The 24,878-nt window shown below is 37.3% G+C and overlaps 1 protein-coding gene across 2 annotated transcripts in view; it reads right to left on the reverse strand.

Annotated features, from left to right (window-relative positions):
• arhgef39 (Rho guanine nucleotide exchange factor (GEF) 39) overlaps nucleotides 1-24,316 on the reverse strand; it is a 41,958-nt gene extending 17,642 nt beyond the window's left edge. Inside the window, exons 1-6 of one of the 2 annotated variants that reach the window (XM_084406206.1) lie at nucleotides 24,206-24,316; nucleotides 23,728-23,762; nucleotides 20,293-20,485; nucleotides 19,389-19,483; nucleotides 13,217-13,337; nucleotides 9,980-10,098 (exon numbers count right to left, since the gene is read on the reverse strand). In XM_084406206.1, coding sequence (XP_084262332.1) covers nucleotides 9,980-10,098; nucleotides 13,217-13,337; nucleotides 19,389-19,483; nucleotides 20,293-20,442 — 485 coding nt within the window. In that variant the 5' untranslated portion in view covers nucleotides 20,443-20,485; nucleotides 23,728-23,762; nucleotides 24,206-24,316. The remainder of the gene's footprint in view (nucleotides 1-9,979; nucleotides 10,099-13,216; nucleotides 13,338-19,388; nucleotides 19,484-20,292; nucleotides 20,486-23,727; nucleotides 23,763-24,205) is intronic. The other variant, XM_084406205.1, reaches the window with a different exon arrangement.
• Nucleotides 24,317-24,878: the final 562 nt, after the last annotated feature.

Consider the following 24,878-nt stretch of genomic DNA (forward strand, 5'->3'; position numbering starts at 1 on the left):
TCATTTATTCAACCATTATATATTATAATTTCCTGTATGCAAGCATTAAATGTCCTCATTTGATTTCATTTTAGATCCCCGTTCTTATGAAATATATTAAAGATTTAAAGGCCTAAAATTTGAAGGCATGACTGCTAAACTCAAAGTTTGAATTTGTATGTAGTTTAAGTTAAAATATAAATAATGTAGATAAATAAAAAAAATTTAAGATAATGGGACACTGACTCCATTACATAGTTTAATTAATATTTAATTAATTAATTAATATAGGATTAATATTCTGGCTGATACCAACAAGCCAAAAAGGATTATTATTACTATAATAAATGTATTAAAAAATTATAATAATAAATAATTTTTTATTACACGGCTCTGTAGAATACTTGATTCTGATTGGTCAATCGTGCCATCCAGAGGTATGTTATTCCTTGATAACAACAAGTAAAAACTGATAACATGGGCTCATCCGGGTAACTGAAGTTAGATTTTCCTCGTGGAAGTTTTGCGTTCGGTGAGCTATTAAAATATTAAACTCAAATCAATATTTTGTGTGCAGTTATTTAATTAAGTCATCCGGTATGGCAGACTCTCTCTTGTTTCATACAAAGGCCATTTTTAGAGGATTGTTTTGTACACTGTAATTTAAAACACGATTTTAAAACAGTTTCATCTCAAATCAATATCTCTTATCCCCATAATTATTTATGTAGCGAAATGCAGTGTAATAAGTGGTATGACTGTATCCCTTAAATGTACATCTAATTTGAACTTGCCTCTTGCTAGCAAATGCTTTCTCCGCGGAAGCTTTGCGTTTAAAGAGCTAATAAAATATTAAAAATAAAAGTCCTGATCACCTTGTCGGGGTTTATTCTGCGATAACAACCGACAACAACTTAAATAATGGCCAATAACTGATCCATGGCCGATATTAAAATGCTATACTATTTTGTCAAAATAAATTACAATAAAATACAATTAAACACTAACAACGAATCGATTAATAATCAATAATCAATGCTACAATCGGTTTTCCAAAAAAACAAAACAACATATTGTCGAATATTGCTAATATTGTCTGATAAAACACCATTATAACCTGGCCAATGGGTTTCTGGTTAAAAGTAACATAAAACCAAAAAAAAAAAAAAAAAAAAAATTCAGAAAGAGATAATGCACGGTCCATCACTGCTAAGATGTCAGATGCTCCATTACCATCTAAAAAGTACTTCTGCCAAATGGGTGCTCCCTTAATCTATTAGTTCGGGGGGTACGACGACCTTGGATTTCATTGACAGCTGCCATTGATTTCTGTCTGTGAGTGTCTCGCTCTCTGTTCTCCCTGCTCCTTATATCAGGTCAAGACCTGAACGCAACGGTTAAAGCAGACATACAGTATGGGTGCCAGGACAGTGAAATGCTCACAGATTACAGGTTGAACCACGGCACAGAGGGTTGTACATATGCACACCTAACAGACCTTTTAAATCCATCCTGCATTATACATCTCTCGACTTTATGTAAAAAAAATAAAATAAAAAAAACATAAAATTTGTATACATGTGCAACCCAAACACAATTCTAAGATGTTGTGGGTTGCTAAGGTGTTGGTGAGTTGTTGCTTTTTTGTGAGTGCTTAAAATCTTTAAAACAATAAAAAATAAAAAATAAATATTTTAATAATTGGGTTTTGGTTTAAAAAAAAAATCTAGTAATAATGATGCCTTAGTCAAAAAAATTAAAAATTAATTAAATTCTGGAAGAGTTATCCGCAAAACTTCCGAAAAAGAAAAAACAACCTTTGCTCCATATTTAGTTAGCCTACAAACAGCCTAAACGAAACCTAACTAAACAGGCTTTCAGAACACGGGGAAAACTAGAGCAGTAGTGAATTGCTCATTAGAAATGAAAGGGAAGAGGAAACCAAACAAGCCCCAATTAAGCCTCTTCTATTAAAAGGCACTTAAAAAGAGAAATAATCTCACTTCTTTTTCTTCTTGTCTCATCTTGTAGTAACAAATACATTACAGGCATTATCAGCCACGAAATGCCCTTATTAGGGGAGTGGGGGGGGGGGGCAAGAAATCTAATTAAAGCGGCAGAGTAACAAAAAAGGGAAAGGCCTAATGAGCATTATTAAAGCACATTCCAAATAATGTAAACGGAACTTGCTCGTTTAGCTGCCCTGTCCCAGTCATTAGCGCGCAAAGCAAAGAGAAGATAACGAGACAATAACGTAATCTGAACCGTATTTATAACAGTTCGGATATTCTAATGAAGAGGCGCGCTAGAAAGCGTCGCTGGCCTAGTTACCGGCGCGGACGCCTTGCCTCGCTAATTCCTTTGTAATATGCAAATGAAACAAGCGTCGCGTTTTCATTCTCTTCCTCCAGCCCCCCCCCCCGCAGCAGCAGATATGTCGGGTCAGCTCGTAGTTACGCGCAGGAGAAGAGAGGGAGGAAATATCTGTCTAATTATTTGCCTTTAAATACGTGCATTAAGGATTCATATTCCTAATTAAGAGACAACAGCCACTGTCAGGCTCCTGCATGGGTTATTGAACACGGCGGTGGATGTTGCATAATTACTACTCTTTAATAACTGCAGACGTATGAACACATCAGCTATGAAGAACCCAAGATGTCGCCAGCTTCAGCAATTAAATTATAACACAAACGATAACAAAATGCATATTGTTTTCCCAGTACACTGAGAACGTTTGCAGATTTAAAAAAAATATATATATTTAGATGGGACGCAAATCACGTAACTTTGGGGACAGGGACAGGGACACTGAAAATTCTGTCATAATTTACTCAAGCTCATGTGAAACCTGTAACTTTCTTCTATTTTAAATATAAAACTTTTTTTGTCCATCTAATGAAACTCAATGGGGTCCAAAACAATATTTGATTTGAACATTTGTGTAGACCAAAAAACTTTAGGAAAAACATGAGGGTGACCAAATAATACCAGGAATTTCATTTCTGCATGAACTATCCCTTTAAATTAGTTAATCAATCATAATAATACTGATAGTTATTATAGTATTCTAGAAATAACATCTCCAAACAAGTCAACTTAATTGTATCCAATGCAAATGTAATGCTTTTCAGTATATTAAAGCTGCTAATTGGACTCCAATCGGCTAATTGGATATTAAAACATTTCCCTATGAATCGATATGCACTCTCGAAAACGTAAGCATTCAAACAATAATCTTAATGAACAAAATAACAAGCCTAGATGTATATAACACCACAGTTAAATATATGACAAGCACTTTGAGAAGAGTTTTACAAGTTTTCCGCCACACTTTGACTCTTTCCAAGCGCCTGAACCTAATTAACAAAAGCCAAGACATAAAGTAGATTGTCTGGAAGCCTCCAAGAATTTCAATAAGTCTTCTCTGCTTGAGAGCAGAGCATTGTGGCAGGCAATCACTACCTGAGGTCAACATATCAAGGACGACGAGATGAGGGTAATGTTATATTTAGGGGATCGATACCAGTTCTGAGAGTAAATATATTAAATAAAAAGTGCTTTTAAAATACTGAAGAATCATGTAGTGCTCGTCCTAGTCCTTCAAGTCTCAGGCTGAATCGAAACAAGTGAGCTTTAACATTACCCATTTGAACAGATCAAAAGAAGAGAGGAGGTGAGTTTGCCCGAGGTCTTGTCTTAAGACTAAACCGTAGATATGGAGGATGTGACCTCTCAACTTCCATGTAAAAGCAACGTCCCAACAGCAAAGAAACCGCGATTAGGAGGACAGCACTATAAAGCTGGTTTTAAATGAGTTCAATCAACACCTTTGCAAACAAACACAAACGGCGAGAAAACCTCCTGAACTCCTCATTATGTTGTGTTTGAAGCACCGACTGAATTGAACCCATCTGCTGTGTAAGCACAGGCCCATATAACAGCCCTGACACTATCGGCTACATAATGGCTCAGCTCCATTAACACGAGTCCTCCTCCGCTTTTTGAGGCTCTCTGCATGTAAAAGAGACGCAGCCATGACCTTCTGACCCGCTCCAAGCGACGAATTCCACCACAGAATGAAGGATTAACCTCTTATATTGCACTTCGCTATGTGGATGTTGAGGACGTTCAAATCCATTATAAAGCTGTACAAGTGTGTTAAAAACACGCCCATTTTAGTACTATAAGGTTTAAATCACTTACAACTATTGCTAAACACAATCAACATCATGGTCAGGAATATTTCTTATAATACGAATACGAGCCGGGCCTCGCTTTTAGTTTGTAATTGGTTACAATGTGCATGATGGTATGATGCATTAGACAACAACTTAAGAATTTTAAATAGCTTCCTAAATAGATGTATTTCCTGAATTTGGATTTAATTTGATTTGAAGTAGCAATCCGGAGGCAGAACTGGAATGTCAGAAATTCTAAGAAATTCGTATGTCATTTCTAACCTATTTTTTACAGTCTATGTTTCTAACTAGAAAAGCTAAACTGACAATCCTTCTTTGAAAATTATGAATAAAGTAAAAATAAACTTGAAGACAGACAGCTTACAGATAGGCAGGTATAACTACAGATAGAACAATAATGGATAGAACAACAGATTTATATATAGATCAACCATGGACAGATTGACATACCAATAGACAGAACGATGGACAGACAGAAAGACCGATAGACAGAAAGCTAAACAGACAGACAGACACACAGAACGATGGACAGACCGATTGATAGAATGCTCAATAAATATACAAATAGACAGACCAATAGATAGAATGCTCAATAGACAGACAGACAGACAGACATATGGATAGACAGAAAGAATGATGGACAGACAGACAGACAGATAGATAGAATGCTCAATAGACAGACAGATGGATCGATAGACAGAAAGAATGATGGACAGACCGATAGATAGAATGATGGACAGATTGATAGACAGAACGCTTAATAGACAGACAGACCGATAGACAGAATGCTAAATAGAGAGACAGACAGAGCGATAAATGGTATGATGGACAGGCAGACAGACAGAACGCTGAATAGACAGACAGACAGATGGATGGATAGCTAGGCAGATGGATAGACAGATAAATACACTTTTTTTAAACAGTAAAATAAATTCACTTGTACCGTTTAAAATAAAAGTTTTAATAACACCCATAACATGGAAATAATTTTCATGCAAATGATTGATATCAGCCAGAATTTTTATATCGGTACTCATTAACTATAACTTTTATTTATTTGTCTAACACTTGACAAATTGACCAAAATGTCCATCTGTAGTCAGGAAGACCAGAGAAGGGATAAAGAGTTGAGACGAGAGGGAGACAGAGGACACGACGTGAATCTCTTCTCGGCAGCTGCAGTGAATGGCGTTTAATAATAGGAGTGATTTTATCCTCCCTCCCAACAGTCCTGCTCCATGTCTTAAGTAGCCACCATGATCCACACACAGCCAGCCTCGCCATCCATCATCCTCCAGCCGAATAAGTGACAACAATTTCCTCCTGAGTCCCCGTTAGAGGCGGTACTCCTGATTATCTGCACTCTCCGAGAATGGAGCTCTTCTGCCGTGCCACTTAAGATCATCATACAATTATGCGCCCCCCGTGTGTCCTCGCTTTCCGAGAGCGGAGAGGCAGAATCGATGGGGGGACAATGGGAAACACAGTGATCAGGGCCTGAGAGGATGAGATCAGATCAAGGGCGTCTTTGAACATGCTGATTGAGATGTCAGCGCTCGGCAGCTCCGAGGGAAATTAGAGGATATCTGTGTGATAACTGGGTGGAGAAAACTCAGGGTGCGGCACAAAGCTCAGAGGCCATATTTAGCACCGAGTCCTGTGGTTTGATGCACGTAAAAAAAAAAAAAACAGCTAGAAAATACTTGTTTCTAAAGATTGGCATCTTGTGACCCCGTTCACACGTACATCGTGTGGACATTGGTTTTGGGGGATCTGATAACAAGTGATAACTGCTCAACACAGGTATAAATGGAGTACAAAGTGTTATGCGAAAATGCATGTGACACTGTCGCATTGGTAGTAAAAACATGAATGCATCGTGGAGGACGGCCTATTTTCCTGTCAATCATCTACTGTGCTAAAACAAGTGTTTGAAATCTCCTAAAAGTCTTTTAGAAGAAAAAAGAATTTTTCATGCTCACCAAGGCTGCATTTATTTGATCAGTAAAACAGTAATATTGTGAAATATTATTAGAATTTAAACCAACTGTTTTCGATTTTTTCAAAAGAACAGAATGATCCGCACCTCTTTTCTTATTTTCAAATTTTACGTTATGCGACAGTTATTTATTCCTGATGGCAAAGACGAATTTTCACAAGCAATTTCTCCAATCTTCAGGGTCACGTGATCCTTCAAGGCCCCTTGAAATCAAAATGTACGTTTTTTAGCTTTCAGTATGAATATGTTAGCCTTGAGGTTATGAATAAGCTGACAAAATTCAGCATTTAGGAAAATGTACAGTCTCTCACTTCCGCTAAAATGGATCACGGGTTTTTATGACATCACCGTGGACTTCAGCTTCTCATCACATCTTCTGTCCAATCAAATGCTCTCTAGAATCTAAAGTGTCCCGCCCCCTATGCTATAAATACCACCTGGCCAAAGCAACCGTTGACACGTTATGGAGCAATATGGGTTGGAGATGTGAGTTCGGTTGCTTAAACGCACGATTTTTATTCCGTTTATCAACTGTACGTTGGTTAAGAATGAAATGGCTAGAATTTTATTCACACCTCTACTATTGAATCCAACGTATCATCAGACCTCGGATTCGCTTCGATGTTGCTGTCAAGTACGACTTGCAGTCTGTGAGGCAAACTAAATGCTATTGGCTATTTGAAAAGGGGGAGGAGCCATTCAATATGTCCAGCCTTAAGGCCATTGCACACTGAGTCCGAAATTTTCGTATGCGTTTTTTCGTGTTCGTCAGCAGTAAAATTCGTCACGCACAGAAACCTTGCACACTGAGTCCGATGCGTATTTATTAAACCTTTGCGGAAAAAAACGCAAAAAATACTAAATGGATTCGTCAAGCAGTGAGGATGAATTTGTTGCCCTCTTTCTTCTTAAAAAGAGAAAAAGAAAGAGGAAATATTGGGTCCATCGACTCCATCCATTCCTGAGATAGCGCCGAGAGGAAGGAGAGTTTCACCTCCTTATCAAGGAGTTGCGAAATTATCCCAAACGATTCAAAATTTACCTCAGAATGTCAGTGGAACAGTTTGATGCTTTGCTAGCGATACTGGAGCCACATATTAAAAAGAAGACAATCAATTTCCGTGAACCAATCGATCCTGAACAGAGACTGGCAGTATGTCTATGGACACACACACACACACACGCGCGGCCGGCAGAAGCGCTGGGCAGACAGAACAGCTGTATACAGGTTATATTTTATTCAGTCTTTGTAATCCGCATTTTGTTTTTCATAGAGTACTTGTGCTGCGAGACGAAGTGTATCAACTTGTCAGACGTCATTCTGGATTTTGTCGTTCGCTTGTACGGTGGCTCTGAATTTTCAAAAAGCCTCACAAAACACTGGCTGTGGATGCGAAAAACGCAGAAAATCGAACCCAATCCGATTTTTTTTTTTACGGACGAAAGTTTCGTAGACAGTGTGCAAGCATGATTGACCTAACGTGAGGTCGAATTTTTTTTTTAACGTGCGAAAATTTCGGATGCGAATTTCGGACTCAGTGTGCAATGGCCTTTAGCCTCCTGTTTCAGTGGAAGTTACGTCAATGCATAATACAAAGTTGTGCGTTCCAAGGCACTTCAGTGGGCCTTTCAGAAACCATTCAAATATGCCGATTTGGTGCACAAAATGAATAGTGCTTAAATATTTGAAATGCTTCACATCTCAATCTTTTTGTGCTTTATTAACATGCAGCAACACACAAACACTGATGTGTAAGTGATGTGTAGTCTAGAAAAAAGAAAAACTTTGCTTGACAATAAAAAGTGGTCAAAAGAGATTCCTGCTAAAACCAGGAGACTGTCTTGCGATCAAATCACCTCAAATAATGAAAACCACGACAGGTGGGCGCAAGCGGAGGAAATGTTCTAATAAAGAATAAATATAAGGACATAATTATCGTCATTGCAAAAATGACATTGCGTTTGTCTTCTTTCATGTTGGAAACTACATTTATTAAGTAGGAGTGACATAAAAGCCTAATTAAGATGGACTCGAGCAGCTTGATAAAGAAATGGCATGTAATTTCCGCTGGTTCTTAAGCATGTTCTAGTTCATTTCGCACCTTGTTACACTAATTAACGGCTGAGACCACGACCGCATGAAATTACAGCCAACAAAATCGGCGGCTTAACAAAAGGGATTTTGACAGTTCTTGGACAGTCTGAAGGCAGGTGTGAGCACGACATCAAACAATAATTATGTCTGTCATTGAGAGGCTCGGTATGCGCCGTGCACTGACTCCTCCAAAGCAAAGAAATACGGTTGGAGAATTCAAGCATGAAAACCATAACCCGGTGGTGACAGCTTTCTGTTATCATGCCATCAAATGATTCCCAAAATCCTTCTTTAAAGAAAACCCACATAGCATGATCAACAAAATGTGAAGTTGTAGAGTGATTTGGCAGCTGAGCAGAAGACTGTGAAGTAGACTGGCCTGTGTCAGAAGATACTGATGCATAACCAAAACGCTTTACATTCCCATCAAGAACTGACTGCATTTCAGTGTGTTGATGCTGTCGATCCTATAATCTCCTCGCCGAAGCAGATGGTTTAAACTTTAAATACACACACACAAAAAAAAATACATCCGCTGACCAATCCATCTCGTTTACTTGAAAACTCAATGGCTGAGGTTCTCTGACATTTAATGAGATTAAAAGAAAACTTTGCACGTCAATTGCAATAAGTGGCTGAGGAGTCCATTAAATCAAAAATCGAATTCAAAACATCTTTAGGCGTGCCATTTCTGCATGACTACCATCAGTATGGTGTAATAAGTATAAATAAATAATCAAGTTTTGCACAAACATGTAGTCCCTACCACCAAACTCACACATCAGTCTTTTGAGAGGACCACAGAAAAACTGGTTACACTTTCTTGGGATTCAGCCTAGTTTAAAAACTTGATTTTTATTTTAGCCTTTATAAAAATCCTGGCCCATAATGATAAGTTGATCATTATTTTCATCTTATGACCAATAATAACCAATTAAAATTGTATAAAAGATCAAATATTTTGTATAAATAAATTAAAATCCATCATTTTTAGAGCAACAAGGGAATTTATGCATCACAACATTATATTGCATAGTATGAAAAATAGATATTCATTTTGAGATTTGCTTAAGAGTACATTTAATTAATTAAAATATTAACTTAAACTTAGTAAACATAAGTACATTTTAAACTTTAAAGCCCGGTTTCACAGACGCGGTTTAGACTAAGCCAGGATTAGGCCTTAGTTCAATTAGGAGATTTAAGTAGCTTTTATAAACGTGCCTTAGAAAAATGCATTACTGTTGTGCATCTTGAGACAAAACAATGACACTGACATATTTTAAGATATGTCAGTGCAAGTTGCTTTCAGTTAAAACAGCTCAAGACATGCATTTTAGTCTGGGACTAGCTTAAGCCTTGTCTGTGAAACCGGGGGTAAATGAGCATTAGATAACGGCAAAAGTTAAAGGTATAAATAAATGAAAAACCATCAAGTGAATTTAAGCATCACAATATTATCAAAATGGATATTCATTTTGAGATTTGCTTACACTTTATACAGTGTTCTTAAAGTGTTTTTACATAAATATTAACTTTAAGTGAGCAATAGATGAAGCAAATGTGATCTAAATGTAAATGAGCATGTACTATAAAAATACCCAATGTTAAAAGATAGCCGATAAACAAAACAAACCTCTGATACACTGACAATGGATAACCATTAAAGTTCCTACACTGTCACATGTGAGCTTGTCAACTTACTGCTGGATGCGATGAAGAGGAAGCAGAAGCAAGTCCTCAAGTTTCTGCTGATTGAACTCGGGCCTCGACTCCTGGAGCTTTTTAAACCGTCTGAAGGCTTTGCTTTTCTTCACTTGAACCTGAGAAGGAAATGAACCATGAATCAAAGATCTGCTTCCATGAAAACAACTTGATACAACAGAAGAGCGCATGTGATAATACAAGCGATAATACTGTTTACCTCCCACCAACATTTTCACCTCTGTCGATGATGCATGTGGCGTGATGTCTATTGAATTGTGTATTCAGTCTCGCTCGTGACTGAATCTCACTCATGCACAACGAGACATCTCTGTCGTCTCTTATCACAAGCTGTCTTCTGAATAGAAGCAACCCTGGTTTCATTATTTAATATACATCCACACATACAATGTCAGTCTAATGACAGACAGAGTCTAAATTAGCATAGCAAAATATCACTTCAATATGTAAAATATGTTTTGAATCGTGCTTCTCTCTGAGAAAAGCATGGGTCGGTGCTATGTTTGTGTGCTAAGTAAATAAATAAACATATCAAGTACACAAAGCAATCCATCATCTTCAAACGGCCCACACCGCGAACAACACCTGCTCGGCTAGCATTTATGGCCGAGGCAGCTGGGGTCTCCCTCTGAGAAACACACTAACATTAAATCACAACATGTTGGACATGCTGTGAGAGGAATTCTTTATTTAGGCCAGCCAAAAAAAAAAATAATCTTAGAACGAATCCTGTCATTTTCAATTGCCAGAAAGCTTTCCACATTTTAAAATAATAGGAAAGTCATCAAAACAATAAAAAAAAGTATAGTTTTAATATTAAAGTTTTTATAAACAAACCACTACAAATTGTTTTAAATGTAACAAATGAATTTAGACATGAAAAAATTACAGCATGAAAATAAACAGTATGTTTTTAAAGAGTCACTTTAAGTGAGCATTAAATAAAGACAAAGGTATAAAGTTCGGGGTCAGATTAAAAAAAATAAAATAAAAATGTATACTTTTATTCAGCATGGACACATTCAGTTGATTGAAAGTGGTAGTTAGAATGTATTTCAAATGAATGCTGTTGTTCTGAACTTTCTATTCTTCAAAGAATCTTGGAAAAAAGTAACACGGTATAAAACAAAAATATTAAGCAGTAATATTAAACTGTTTTCATTATTGATAATAATAAGAAATGTTTGTTGAGCACCAAATCACCATATTTGAATGATTTGCGACGGATCATGCGTGAAGACGTAATGATGCTAAAAATTCAGCTTTGTCATTACAGGAATAAATTACACTTAATAAAAAATATTACAATAGAAAAGAGTTGTTTAATTTGTAAGCATAAGTGAGAATAAGACACTTATTTCAAAAACAATCTTAAGGCCAGTTCACACCAAGGAAATAACTATAATGATAATAACGCTAAAGATATAGTTCTAAAAAACGTCAGAGTCTACACCACAACTATAACAATAACGCCACAGAGCAACGATATCATTGGAATCACTTTCAGAATGATTTTTTCCAGCTGATAAATGATAAAAACATCAACAGCCAATCAGAATCCATCCTGCTTTCAGAGCTCAAGCTTTTAAAGCGGCAGACGACAAAACTGCAGTGCGCCCCACTTATAATAAACACAATGATATCGTCCACTGGTGTGGATGCTAATATAGTTATCTCTATAGTTATCGTTCTTGGGCCTTTACAAACCATAAACTTTTGAACAGTAGTGTAAATAAGGCTCTGACACTGACTGACACCAGTAAATTAATAAATGTCTAACATCAGTCACTAACTCATATAGTATATCATGTATCCCTAAAATAAAATAAGACCTCATTATTACATATTTACTCATATTATTATTGTGCCGAACTATCGGTCAAGGTTAAAGGATTAAAAATGCCACAATGAAATAAATAAACTATTTGGGAATGTAAAAGGCTCCTTGGTTGAATTTTTTTGTTGTTGTTGCTATTTTAACTAAAGAACGTGGATCTTGAGGAACAGACTAGCCATGTTTGTGACATGGTGAACATGCCAGCCAATGTTCCAGCAATTACAGCCATGTAGGCCTGGCGGAGCAATCGATGCTAACTTAAACAGCTCAGTCTGCAATCAATGGGAATCGGTCAATTGGCCACAGACGTATTCCTCCTCTTAATTAAGACATTAATATCTGTGAGGCTCCAAGCTTCCCCCAGCTAAATAAAAGCAGCGTGTGGCTAGACGAGGCTTGGAAGAGCTTTGCTGCAGGGCTAACACTCGAAACGACCTTTCTGCAAACATATATTCGGTATCAGACGCAATTACTGGCATAGTACGAAAAAAAATGCCCCCTCGGTTCACCGTAAGCACACAGAATACAGAAGTTAGCACTAGCCTGGCGCTCCGATGATTCTTTAACCGCTAACTGATTTGGTCTAACAAGGAATCAGTCATCCGTACACTTGGGTACAGGTGCCTTGCCGAGGGAGGAGCTAATTAGCAAAGAGAGAGATTCCCCATCGCACTTTTTACCGGCCGACTGATGGAGGCTGCCCACTTAAGTCAGGCGTAATGAGATGGTAGTGTTGGACCTAATGGTACCGCTGGGCTTTGCCTGGGAGAGATCTGTTTGCACAGAGTGTCATCCTAAAGCCTTAATCAGGTAGGTGACTCCTTTTTTTTTTTTTCACCGTTCCAAACGTCAATCATTTTGAATGGTGATCTTTGAGTTACTGACCCGACATTGTGTCTTCTCTTCTTTTTTTTCCCCCCACAAGGTTGAGCCGAACAATGTGGTACGGTGAAAAAAGGTGCCAGAGATGAGGAGTTGTACAAGACTTAATAGGTTTGGACTAATTAGAAGTGGAGCATGACATACTGTCAATCCTATGCATTACCATAGATCTATAATGAATACATATTCATGATTTCATATTGATAGACATAGCCACCGTCTTCAGTGTAAGGAGATGACCTCTATCCAGGTAAAAAAAACACATTCACTCAGGAAAAGCCAATACAAATGACCATTTGATTGAGTAACTTTCATAGCAGGTGGAATAATAATTAGACTACCTTTAAAGAGCAATGCAGAAAGAGGAAAATGACGCAGAGAAATTTTAATACTCTATAGTGAATAATAACTAATCTATGGCTATGTTCAAACAGGTATTACTCAGGCCATACAACACAAAGAGTAACATCCAGAGTAAACACTGAACTTTAACTTACCATGAGGACTTTTTTAGCCGTCTGGATGTTGTCAACGTAAGTATTGTACAACTGCAGGTGAGTGCAGAACTCCTCAAACCCGATGCCAAACCTCCCCTTTTCTAGATGAGCGAGTAGAGTCCTGTAACAAGAAGAATTGAAAATATGATTTGCCTTAAATGGTGAAAAATCACTGGTTTTATTCATTTTAAAATGATTCATCTAATTATTTTGCCTGCCAAATACATATAAAAACACACTAACAACTGTCGCATTAACAATTAAGTCCTGCTAACTCAATAAATAGCAGGAAGCTCTGCACTGCAGTCTTGCCATCGCACTCCAAACGCAATGATAACCCTGATACTGTTTTGGAAATCAAGGCATTTCTTGTCACAAATAATGAGGGGGGTTAGTTCAGAGGCAGAAGTATTTGCGAAAGGAAGCGTTTTTAGTCAGATTTGTGTGGTGTCATCCGAGGGCCCCTCCCTGTGGGTGACATACTTATTTGAGACAAGGGTGCTGGGGCTAGCGCCCAAGGGCAAGCGTGTGGTGCTTTGTAGCGGGAACGCACCCATTGCGAAACCAGGAACAAAACAAGGCGTTCAAGAGGAATGGAAGAGTTGGTGCTCTGGCTGTCAGGCACATTAGGGTGACATGGGTATAATTCAAGGGTGAGGGTGTTGACACTTGTGAGGGAGCTTATTATCCAAACTAGGCGAGGTAGATATCACACATGCATACCGCTTAGACCAAACAGAAATACAGGTACGGATACACGCACACACTCTCTCTAATGATGTTCCCTGAGACTTTACGTTTTTTACATGCTGGAAGAAGGAGCATTTTGCGGTTGAAGTTGATTTAAATAGATTTTAATGAAGTTGCAAGCCAAGGTAGCCTCTGTTCATAATCAGGAGATGCCAGAGCAACCGAGAGAGTTCTAACGAGGGCAAAGGGCGGGAAAAGTAGTGTTTCCTTTTTCCTCCTCACAGCCAGAGGCTATTATGATAAATATGAAATTATGACTTACATTTTTTATGCTCTTTTTTAGGGCAATTAAATTCTCTAGCCGTCAGGAAGATGACAAAGATAACATTAGCATTCCTCCTGCGTCACGTTAATCTACATTAATGCTTAGCGATTGCGACATCTGGGTCGGGCACGGACTCAACCAAACAACGGAGGTCTATGTGGCTTCATTTGTGGGAAACGAGAACCGAGGAATACTAATTATCGCCTATGAATAGTTAGCAGGAACACAAACACTCGTAAAAACACGAATCCGTACGGGACCCAAAAGCATCGTTCAATTTGTCGGGAGACCCCCTCCTTCCCTCGATAGTGACAAGGACCCTCTTCCTTCATTTCGGAGACTATTTGATCTCTTTCCACACCACATTTACTGTCATTAAGAAACCCCCAAGATGCACTCGTTCAGAATATTTATCTCTCAAATACGTTTTTGATTCAGTGCTACTTAAGTGACAGCACTTTCAAGTTGGTGATCACTGTTACGGTGCATTCTGGGATAATTGGGTTGTTCCCACTATTGCCTTATTCCCCTCATCAGATAAACAGGCATAATTCTGATGAATGGCAGCGGCATGACAATATATTCAAGTTTTGTTTGTTTGTTTGCTTGTTCTTTACCGACCCAAGAGTATCATATCATGTACAAAGTATGAACTTCAAACAAACTGCATCCTATTCTTTTAGGCTTAAATATAGCTGACAGACATTTTTAGATTTCTTAAGATGTCATCGTATTAACGCCGCCTTTGAGGCAACCATCATTTTGAACGCTTTTATTGAAAACTGGGAAACATTGGGTTGTATTGTCCTTATGTTATATAATTACTCCAAATATCGCAAAAACCTTAAGAAAAACACAATTATTTGAAATAATACATCAGAAATGCAAAATTAAATTCTGCTAAAAGTATAAAATGTGTTACAAATATAAAAATAAACAGAATTTAAATCACCCTCGTGTCATTCCAAACCCGTATGACTTGCTTTCTCCTGTTTAACGCAAAAGGAGAAGTTTTGAAAAATGTTAAAGCTGCTCTTTTCCATACAATGAAAGTGGATAATGGTCCAACAGCTTTGTGGGAGGAACAGACCAAAAAGTTGTTATTTATAAAAACAAATGTTGCTATGAAAGTGGTAGTCGTCACCGTTAACTTTTACTGTATGGAAAAGAGCAGCTTGGACAGCCTGCTAAATATCTCCTTTTTCATTCCACATAATAAAGAAAGTCAAATGAGTTTTGAAAGACATGAAGGTGAGTGAAGGTGACAGGATTGCAATTTTTGGCTGAACTATTTCTTTAAGAGTAAAATCTAATATGGTTAAAATTCATATGCTATAAAGCGCATATTGTGCATGACAAAAACAAACAATCCACAGCTCACCTTCTGCCCAGGTTCTCTATTTTTCAGTGTTACAACTAGTCAAAGATAAAAAAAGTGATGATTTCAGTTAAGGATTGAAATAACCTTCAGCAGCCAGCGCAGATATCAACACGCATCTGAAGAAGCTTCCTGATAACGATGTGGTTTTGGAGTACGCGAGCACTTTATTCGTTTTAATCAGTCAGCCACTGCTGTCTGTTCACAGATCTAAATTGAGAGACTGCCATTACGCTTCACCCGGCACTTCAATAACCGATTCTAATGATGATATATGGTAACCAAGCACCGATTTATCCAATACATCGGGCTCTAAAATTCAGTCCTCCATCTTCATTCAGCCACTGTTTGTAGAGAGGCCCGTCAATCAGGCATTGATGGGAGCCTCGGGGACCCACGGTGATTCATTATTCAGACAATTTTATGATTCTCGATCAACGAGGCCTGGATGAAGCCCTTGAAGGCAGTCAGTAGTTCCCCTTCCAGTCGTTTAGTAATTCAAAATATGCACACAACGAAACCACGGGGCAGTAATTCTTACGAGAACTTCGGCCAATTCGAGACTAATGAAATATCCTTCACTATGTTTCTCCTGTTGGGAAACGTCTCTCTGAGCTTGTCAGGCAAATTCTCTGAGATTGATCAGGTTGTTAAATTTATCAAACACTGTTTCACCTGCACTAAGAAGCGATGATCTCTCTAATACAGGCTAAAAGGCGTTAATAAGGCTGGAAGCTTGTTCGCTCGCAGGCTATTGGACATTAGTGGAGAGGGCTTCTGCTTTTGCTTGTTGCTTTCAAATGTGGTACATCAAAACACCAAACGCTTCACGAGAGCTCTGTGCCATAGATAGCCTCAGATAAAATGAACAAGAACAGGCTTCTTGACACCTGTGAGTTAATTTGTTGTTAGTCTGCCCATCCCGCATGGGAAGATCAATGCCGACTGCTCTTAAGGCCAGTTTTTCTGATGTATTATTTCATCTTCTGCAGCTCTGGCTTTTCATTTGCTCATGCTGTCATAAAGGCCCCTCAAGCAGAGTGTCTAATCGTCTGTGTGCGGAAGAGTCACGGCTGGGCTTTACAAAATAGCATGATCACTTTACCACTGGTGAAATATAAAGACGTTATTAAAGTCATGATGAAATTAAAGTTCACTATTTCCTTAAAATGTACAATCTTGCTATTATTTCAGACTAGGCCTATATCTATGACTAAGAAATTACTTATTTTCAGCTCTCATCACAAATATCACACATTTTCCCCACCCCTGCCCTAGTCAAAAGTACTGATACTTCAGTTCAAAGTTATCTCAAATTTAAAAACATGTTAGTATAATTTGCTTATTTGCATTCGTGCTCTTGCAAGTGCTCATGGCAATTTTATTTAGTATTATTTTAATCAGTGTTTCTCACTTGGTTTGGCCGTGGTACCCATATTTTCCCATGATCATTAAGCTGCGACCCGCATTTTTATGAATTTGAACCTAGCAAATTTATCTCTCAAAAATGACTGACACACACACACACACACACACACACACACACACACACACACACACACACACACACACACACACACACACACACACACAGACAGACACACACACACTTTACTTAACATACACGTAAATTGTAAGACTATCACTAACACTGATGATTAAACACCATAATATTATAAAGAAAGGCTATTAAACAGCAGTCCCAAACTAGTTTTTCATAATAATATAGAGTCAGTATGTTGGTATGAGGCATCACAGTCATCAAAAATATAGAAAATAGCACAAAAGTGAAAATAAAATGGAATTTTGGGAAAAGGTTACAGAAACTACAGTTGTATAGTGAAGTGATATACTCCGCATTCGCACCTCCACATTTCCGTGCGCAATAAAAGAGTGTGTGCTGTGAGTTCGTTTTTCTGAATTCTTTTTATTTCGTAGCAATTTGCAAAAATAACGTTAGAATAATGACGCTGACAATATCTCATCTGACAGCAGACACTGAATCCGGACAAGGCGTTTTTCTCAGGCACTCTTTACTTAAAGGGTTAGTTCACCCAAAAATGAAAATTCTGTCAGTAATTACTCACCCTCATGTTGTTCCAACCATGTAAGTCTTTCGTTCATCTTCGGAACACAAATTAAGATATTTTTGATGAAATCTGACAGAATTTTGACTTCTCCATAGGCTTCCAGTGTGACCGAAACTCACCGGCCCAGAATAGTTATTAAAACATCGTTAAAATAGTCCAAGTAACTACAGTGGCACTACATTAAGTTTATCATGCGACGAGAATACTTTTTGTGCGCAAAAACAAACAAAAATAACGACTTTATTCCACTTTTCATTTCCTTCTCTCTGGGCCTCGTAGTGTTTTTGCGCTGCGCGTCTGTGTTGCACGTCATCACGCAACACACACATGACCGGCGTCGGCCAATAGTGAGCCTACGTGGTGACGTGTAACACAGACGCGCTGCGCAAAAACACTACGCGAACCAACTAGAGGTCCAGAGAGAAGGAAATGAATAGTGGAATAAAGTCGTTATTTTTGTTTGTTTTTGCACACAATTTATTTGTAATATTTCAGATACCTTTTTGTTAAAACTTTTGTAATTTTTTACATTGTAATTTGTGTTAGTTTTTTTTAAATAATAAAAATACTTATATTCAGTTATTTATTTGATTTCAGCTTTAGTAATTACCAAAGACAAATTTTAACAGTTTTACTTCACTTTAACAACACTGACTCATGGTCAAATGCATTTCTTGGTATTGATGTTGGTATGTCCTAAGAGAACAGACAAAAACAAAAAGGATTTGTATTAAAATATTAAATCTAAACACAGTCCAACAGACCTGCCACTGTCTATGTTGTTAATATTAATCCACCATGAATATTGACCCCCCCCCCACAATTTTTTTTTTAAATATATTTTTTAACAGTTCTTAATTATTTACTGGCTATTACTGTTTAATTCCTTAAAAATGTGAAGGCTACAAACCATTGTTAATTCAATTTGTTAATATTTTTATTGAATCATATCAATATAATATTATTTTGACTTAATTCAAAAGCATTTTTTGGCATCGAAAAATCACAAAATTGCCCAGGTCATGGGTTTGATCCTAAAAATACAAAGCGTACTGCTTTGAATAAAAGCATTTGCACAAAAAGTAAATTAAAACTATTGAAATTTTGGTATTGTGACAACCTTATTATTCCCCTCCAACCCATCAACTTCTCAAGTTCTGATCAGATTGCAAAATAAAAATGGATTGCGAATGGTGTTTCATGTTGACTTGAAATCTTGTATTGAGCAGCCTGATACAGTAGTGTTAAAGCCAGGTGGAAAGACTGTGAGTCAGTAATGAGCGCATGATAATGTATGTTTTCATTAAAAATGCATGTTTAAAACATCAGCGACCGCAAAAGCTTATTTTTATCAACACATAAAGCTTGGAAGACACAAACAGTGGCCATTACGAACAGGCAGCCGTCACCAACGATGGCAACCATGGCGGATAACGTGAAATACACAGGAGAAAGTGCAGCTGTAAGCCTAAATCCAGCATCCGCATCGATTCGCAATCCAATTAAACAGAATAACATAAGATAAGGCACACCAGGCAATCTCCAAGTTCTCAAACTTGATTCTTGTTAGACCCCAATTAATACTACCCTACCCTCTCGTCCTTTTTAAACGGTATCAAAGCCAGCCACCCTCAGCCGTCTCTCTCCCCTGAGCGCGAATATTCGCTTAATTATTTAAAGGATACTTACTGGTTTATTAAATGAATGGATTTAATTGAACTGAAGATGCTTTCTCTAATGTCCTGCCTGAGGGTTCCTTTGGCCTTCAAGATCTCCACAAAGTACTGGAGAAAAAGAAAGAGACAGGAGGGAGAGAAAATTAAATTTTCAGACGCCACTCGTACATGACTCTTCATCTTACCGAGAGTGTCACCTCTCGTCGCATACCCTTGAGACAAAGCGAGAACAAATCTGTGGAGAGCCGAGCATTTTGCAGCAATGACATCTCAATTACCTCCAACGGCTTAATATGAGCTGCATATCTAACACGACTTCACTAGAGGTGGGAGACGACGTGAAGGAGAACGTGCGCTTTCTCAAGTTTTGATGGTCGACCGTTTAATTAGAATGCGGCATTATAAAACAACGAGGCGGACGCGCCAGTTCGGTATGTTAGCTTTTCAAACGGCAATTATTATGTTATAAACAACCTGTATGAGTGAGATTCAAGTGTGTATTTGTGGTTACACACAATATAATCTACATAATACGCACAGAAAAGGCTTTGAAAGCTCAGTGATCTTAAAGGTAAAACCAATTAGCCGCAAAATAAAAAGCCTTGAACAGGTTATAAACCATGAATTTCAAAAGAATAGCCCTGCGATGGTGTCAAGGAGCACCCAATAAATAGAAAACCTTGTGCTGTTGAAACTGTGAATAAAGCTCTCCAAGATAATTAGAATTTCAGATTTGTATTAATTAGGATATTCTAATGTTCAACACATTGCAACGAACGCATTATTCTGTTGCTGCTCTCAAGGATGACCGAATCCAACCCTGACAAGTGTTTCTCCATCAGCGTATTGTTTGATAAAAGAATGGCTAATTCAGCCCATGGGCGTGCGTGTAATGTTGGGCCTGTAGAGAGACTAACCGTGACGACTAGATCCAGCTGTTCACAGTATCTTTGTTCGCTGTGGACTAGCTCACGGGCTGTGCGGCTCCTCTTCCTCTCCCAGCGTTCCCGCTGCTCCTGAATGTTGCGGCTGCCCATGGGGGTGAATGGACTCGGAGCAAAACTCATGGCCGACCAGCTGAAGGTGCTGACTCCAGATCAGTGTAACTACCTACAATGCAGAAAATCAAGCCATTCAAATTACTGGTTGACCAATATAGCAATTTAATAAATAATATAAATAATTTGCAGTTATAATCAACTTATTGTATTCATTGTTTTAATTTATTAAATTATTTCAGCCTTTTATATTTAATTGGGTTTGCTTATATACGTTTTGTTTTTAATAATTTGTCTAATAATTTAATTAGAAATACAGAAAGTTCATATAGGCTATACATTATAATATATACATATATAAACACACACACACTGTATATATATATATATGTGGAAAAATAACTATTTGTGCTATTACATTATTCATTAAATTATTATATTTATATATTAAATTATTTAATATAATAATAAATTAAATATTACATTTTATAATTAATATTTAGATAAATAATAAAATGACAAAGTTTAAATATATTTATTTTTAACCTGTAATAATTGTTATTATATTTTTATATAATTTACTTAATTCTATAAAGTACTTATTGATAAAAACAACCAATTAAAATAATATAATTTCAAATTTCAAATATATATTTTAATAAATTGCAGCCAATCAGCCATATATATTTTGTTGAGCTCAATGATCAATTATTTATAAAGCACTTTTTAAAAAAAAATTCATTATTTATATGATTAGGGCATTGAAAATCCATATTTTGACATTTGTAAATTACAGTCAATAATGCGGTAATATAACCAAGCGAACGCCATTGGCTGCAAAGACCAAGTATAAGGGACGACCAGCGATTCTTTCCCCTGTGTATTCTTAATGACAAACAAACAACATATGCAGAGGGTAAGCCACCAATTAAGGGAAGCCAAGCCTACACACATCCTCAACAACACACACTCTTGATCTATGACTTAGTATGTGCTCTCTCTCTCTCAGCTAAGTAAAGTCTCTCCATCATGGCTCCCTCCCCCAGCCGGTGGTGTTGTCCCTGGACTCCGGGGTGTCCTCTCTGCACTGCCTCATTAGTGTCAGCTCTAATGGAGCGTCAGGGCCAGAAAGAGGAACGAGACCAACACTTTAACAGCAATTAACCCTTGTTCTCTCCCGAGGGAGGCTGGCGTCAGCCCTTCTATAACACACTGTAAACAAGGCAGCCCGATCAACCCGAAAAGACCGAGAGGGCGCACGAGCCGGTGTGCATATGAGCATCCATGAGGAGCGAAAGCATCAAGAAAGAAAAAAAAATCCCATCCCATATGCCATGCGCCGGGCTTCTTGTTTGTACAAAACCTCCATAAAAACACAGCAAACGTGAAATGCATCCCCTGAAGTTATGCGTGCCCCATGAAGCCTCTGCTAAGTGCTGCATCTGAAGCCATGGTCCATTTTTACCAGCAACTTACTGTAAATTGCATCACTCTCGACACTCAAATAAGCAGTCAATTTCGAGAAATATTGCAGCATTTTAGGCCCAGTGAAGCCAATTAAAAGCCAGGAAAAGGAGGACTGGGGTCAGGAGTACCTAGTTAAAAAGACTAAATATGTAGCAACCAGCGGGGTTTGTTTGCATAACTCAGTGCTTATACTGTATTAAAGGGTTAGTTCACCCAAAAAGGAAAATTCTGTCAGTAATTACTCACCCTCATGTTGTTCCAACCCCGTAAGACTTTCGTTCACTCACTCCTTCATAGCCTGCTAGGTAATCGATATCTGCCATCCCAGAAAAGTTAGTAAAGACATCGTTAAAATAGTCCAAGTGACTACAGTGGCTCAACCTTAAGTTTATCAAGCGATGAGAATACTTTTTGTGCGCAAGATAAATAAAAATAACGACTTTATTCAACTATTCATTTTCTTCTGTGTGGGCCTCTGAGTGAGTTCACGTAGTGTAACAGCGCAGCGCTTCTGGGTTGTACGTCAGAACGTAGGCTCACTATTGGCCAACGCTGGTCATGTGTGTGATGCTGGCCAATAGTGAGCCTACGTTCTGACGTACAACCCAGAAGCGCTGCGCTGTTACACTACGTGAACTCACTCAGAGGCCCACACAGAAGAAAATGAATCGTTATTTTTGTTTGTTTTTTTACCACATAAAGTATTCTCGTCGCTTGATAAACTTAAGGTTGAGCCATCGTAGTCACTTGGACTGTTTTAACGATGTCTTTACTAACTTTTCTGGGCTGGCAGATATCGATTACCTAGCTCTCAGATTTCATCAAAAATATCTTAATTTGTGTTCCGAAGATGAACGAAAGTATTAGGGGGTTGGAACAACATGAGGGTGAGTCATTTTTGGGTGAACTAACCCTTCAAATAAGACTGCTTACTTTTGTTCAGGAGAATATGATTATATATGCTTACAAACGGAGAATTACACAGACAAACTCTTGTTTTCTTAACACACTTGCATCTAAATATAAAGGTGTTGGGTAACACCTGTAAATGAAGCAGTGTAACATCATCAGAACAGGCTAGCCCACAGATCTGCCTCCCAGGAGTGGAGCTGGAGCGCATCCAAACATTCCCACTCAATCTTACTGCTCTGAAGGTTATGTTAAGATATGGTGTACATGATTTCACCAAGTACAACAAATCCACCAATCAAATTTGAGGGACAAATTATCATGACTTTTTGCATGACTTAAGATTTTACTCATTTCCATGATGTTTGCAGGTCAGGGAAGTTTAACTGATATTCCTAGTTTTTTTTTTTTTTTATGTGGGATCCCTGAATATAGAAAAATGATTTGTATTTGGGTTCAGTTTGACACCAACAAAAAAGTCCAAATGGACCTTATTAACTAGCTGGATTTGTTTTTATTGTATTTTTTCTTTGTGTTTTTGCCACAGCAACGTACTTCTACAGTCTACATGTATTCTGAGATTGTTTTTTTTTTAATGACATTTATGAAATATGATGTGTCTCATTGAAAAATTGTGTTTATAATCAGCTCGCAAACGATCAATGAAAAATGAATCTTAGTCTAAAGCATTTATTAATCTTAGGTAATGCTAATTTAAATGTACAACTAATACATTATTAGAATCAAAGATTGTAGGCCTATCTGATCATTTTATTTAACGGACATGAACTAACAATGAACAGTTTTTTTTTTTTTTTTTTACTAGCATTAACAAAGATTAATAAATACTGTAATAAATGTATTGCTCATTATTAGTCCATGTTTTTTAATGCATTAACTAATGTTAACTAATGGAACCTTGTTGTAAAGTGTAACCGAATAAAGTAGCCTATATGAAAACAATCACTTTAAACATACTTAGATTTAAGGGTCCCAGGGTTCCCAAACAGAACCTGAGGGTTAAATAAACAAATAGGTTTGTTAGAATCTAGTTGATTAACAATGAAATTCCTGTTGACACTATGAATAGCAAAACTCTTCATGTCATGCGTGATGTTTCTTTAATCTGTTTGTTAAAACAAAACTCCCACTTTCGACAACTATTTTAAAAACAGATGTTCAAAATATACACAAATCTACCAAGTCGCATTCCTTTAAGTCATCGCTCGCGACTGACACAATATTCCATAATAAATATGACATACATGAACTACTCAAAAAAAGAAACACATGTTAGCATGGCTGAAATATAGAAGTGCACTTCTGTTTTCATGTGTCTTTGAGGCTGAAACTAATACTGTACAATATATGACTTCATAATAAAGTCGCCATTCAAAGGAAATCTGTAACGTTTCTAAAACGATACAGATTATATAAACATAAAAACATTTCATACCTGATGTTGCTCTTGCTTTTCAAATTGAATACAGGCGCTCTTTCTTACGCTCTCAGAAGTTCCGGGTTTTACTGCGCTCTGATTGGTTCTCCCAAACATCGAAACTGAGCCGTCCTCCGTGACGTCATCAATACGTTTAGCTATACAGCACTGGGGTCATTTCACGAAAAGGGCGTCATAAGAATATACTGTAAGTGTAAACCAATTACATTTATTTAAAAGTAGAAAAGCTGACGTCAACAAACAAATAAATAATAATAATAAATAATATTTGTCTTTCTCCGAGATGACATATGGCTTATTATAATTATATATACACACACACACACACACACACACATACATACATAAATACATATATATATTCACTTACTAATACAGAAACAATATTTTTATAAATAATTGATATATAGCCTATACTATATATATATATATATATATATATATATATATATTTTTTTTTTTTTTTTGTGAGGTTTGTCACTAAGGAAACAACCCTGTGCCAGCATCAAATTCTATAAAAACACTTTGTATTGTCATTTGTTATCTGTCAGTTTAAATAGAAATGTACTTTCTTTAAAAAAGGCACACAATTTTATAGAATGACCCTGAAAAAAAATCATATTATTATTGTCTGACCACAGGCATGTTTTATACCCCAAGATTAAAACTT

This window comes from Rutilus rutilus (genome assembly GCF_951802725.1).
Source record: "Rutilus rutilus genome assembly, chromosome: 4".
NCBI classification, from domain to species: domain Eukaryota; kingdom Metazoa; phylum Chordata; class Actinopteri; order Cypriniformes; family Leuciscidae; genus Rutilus; species Rutilus rutilus.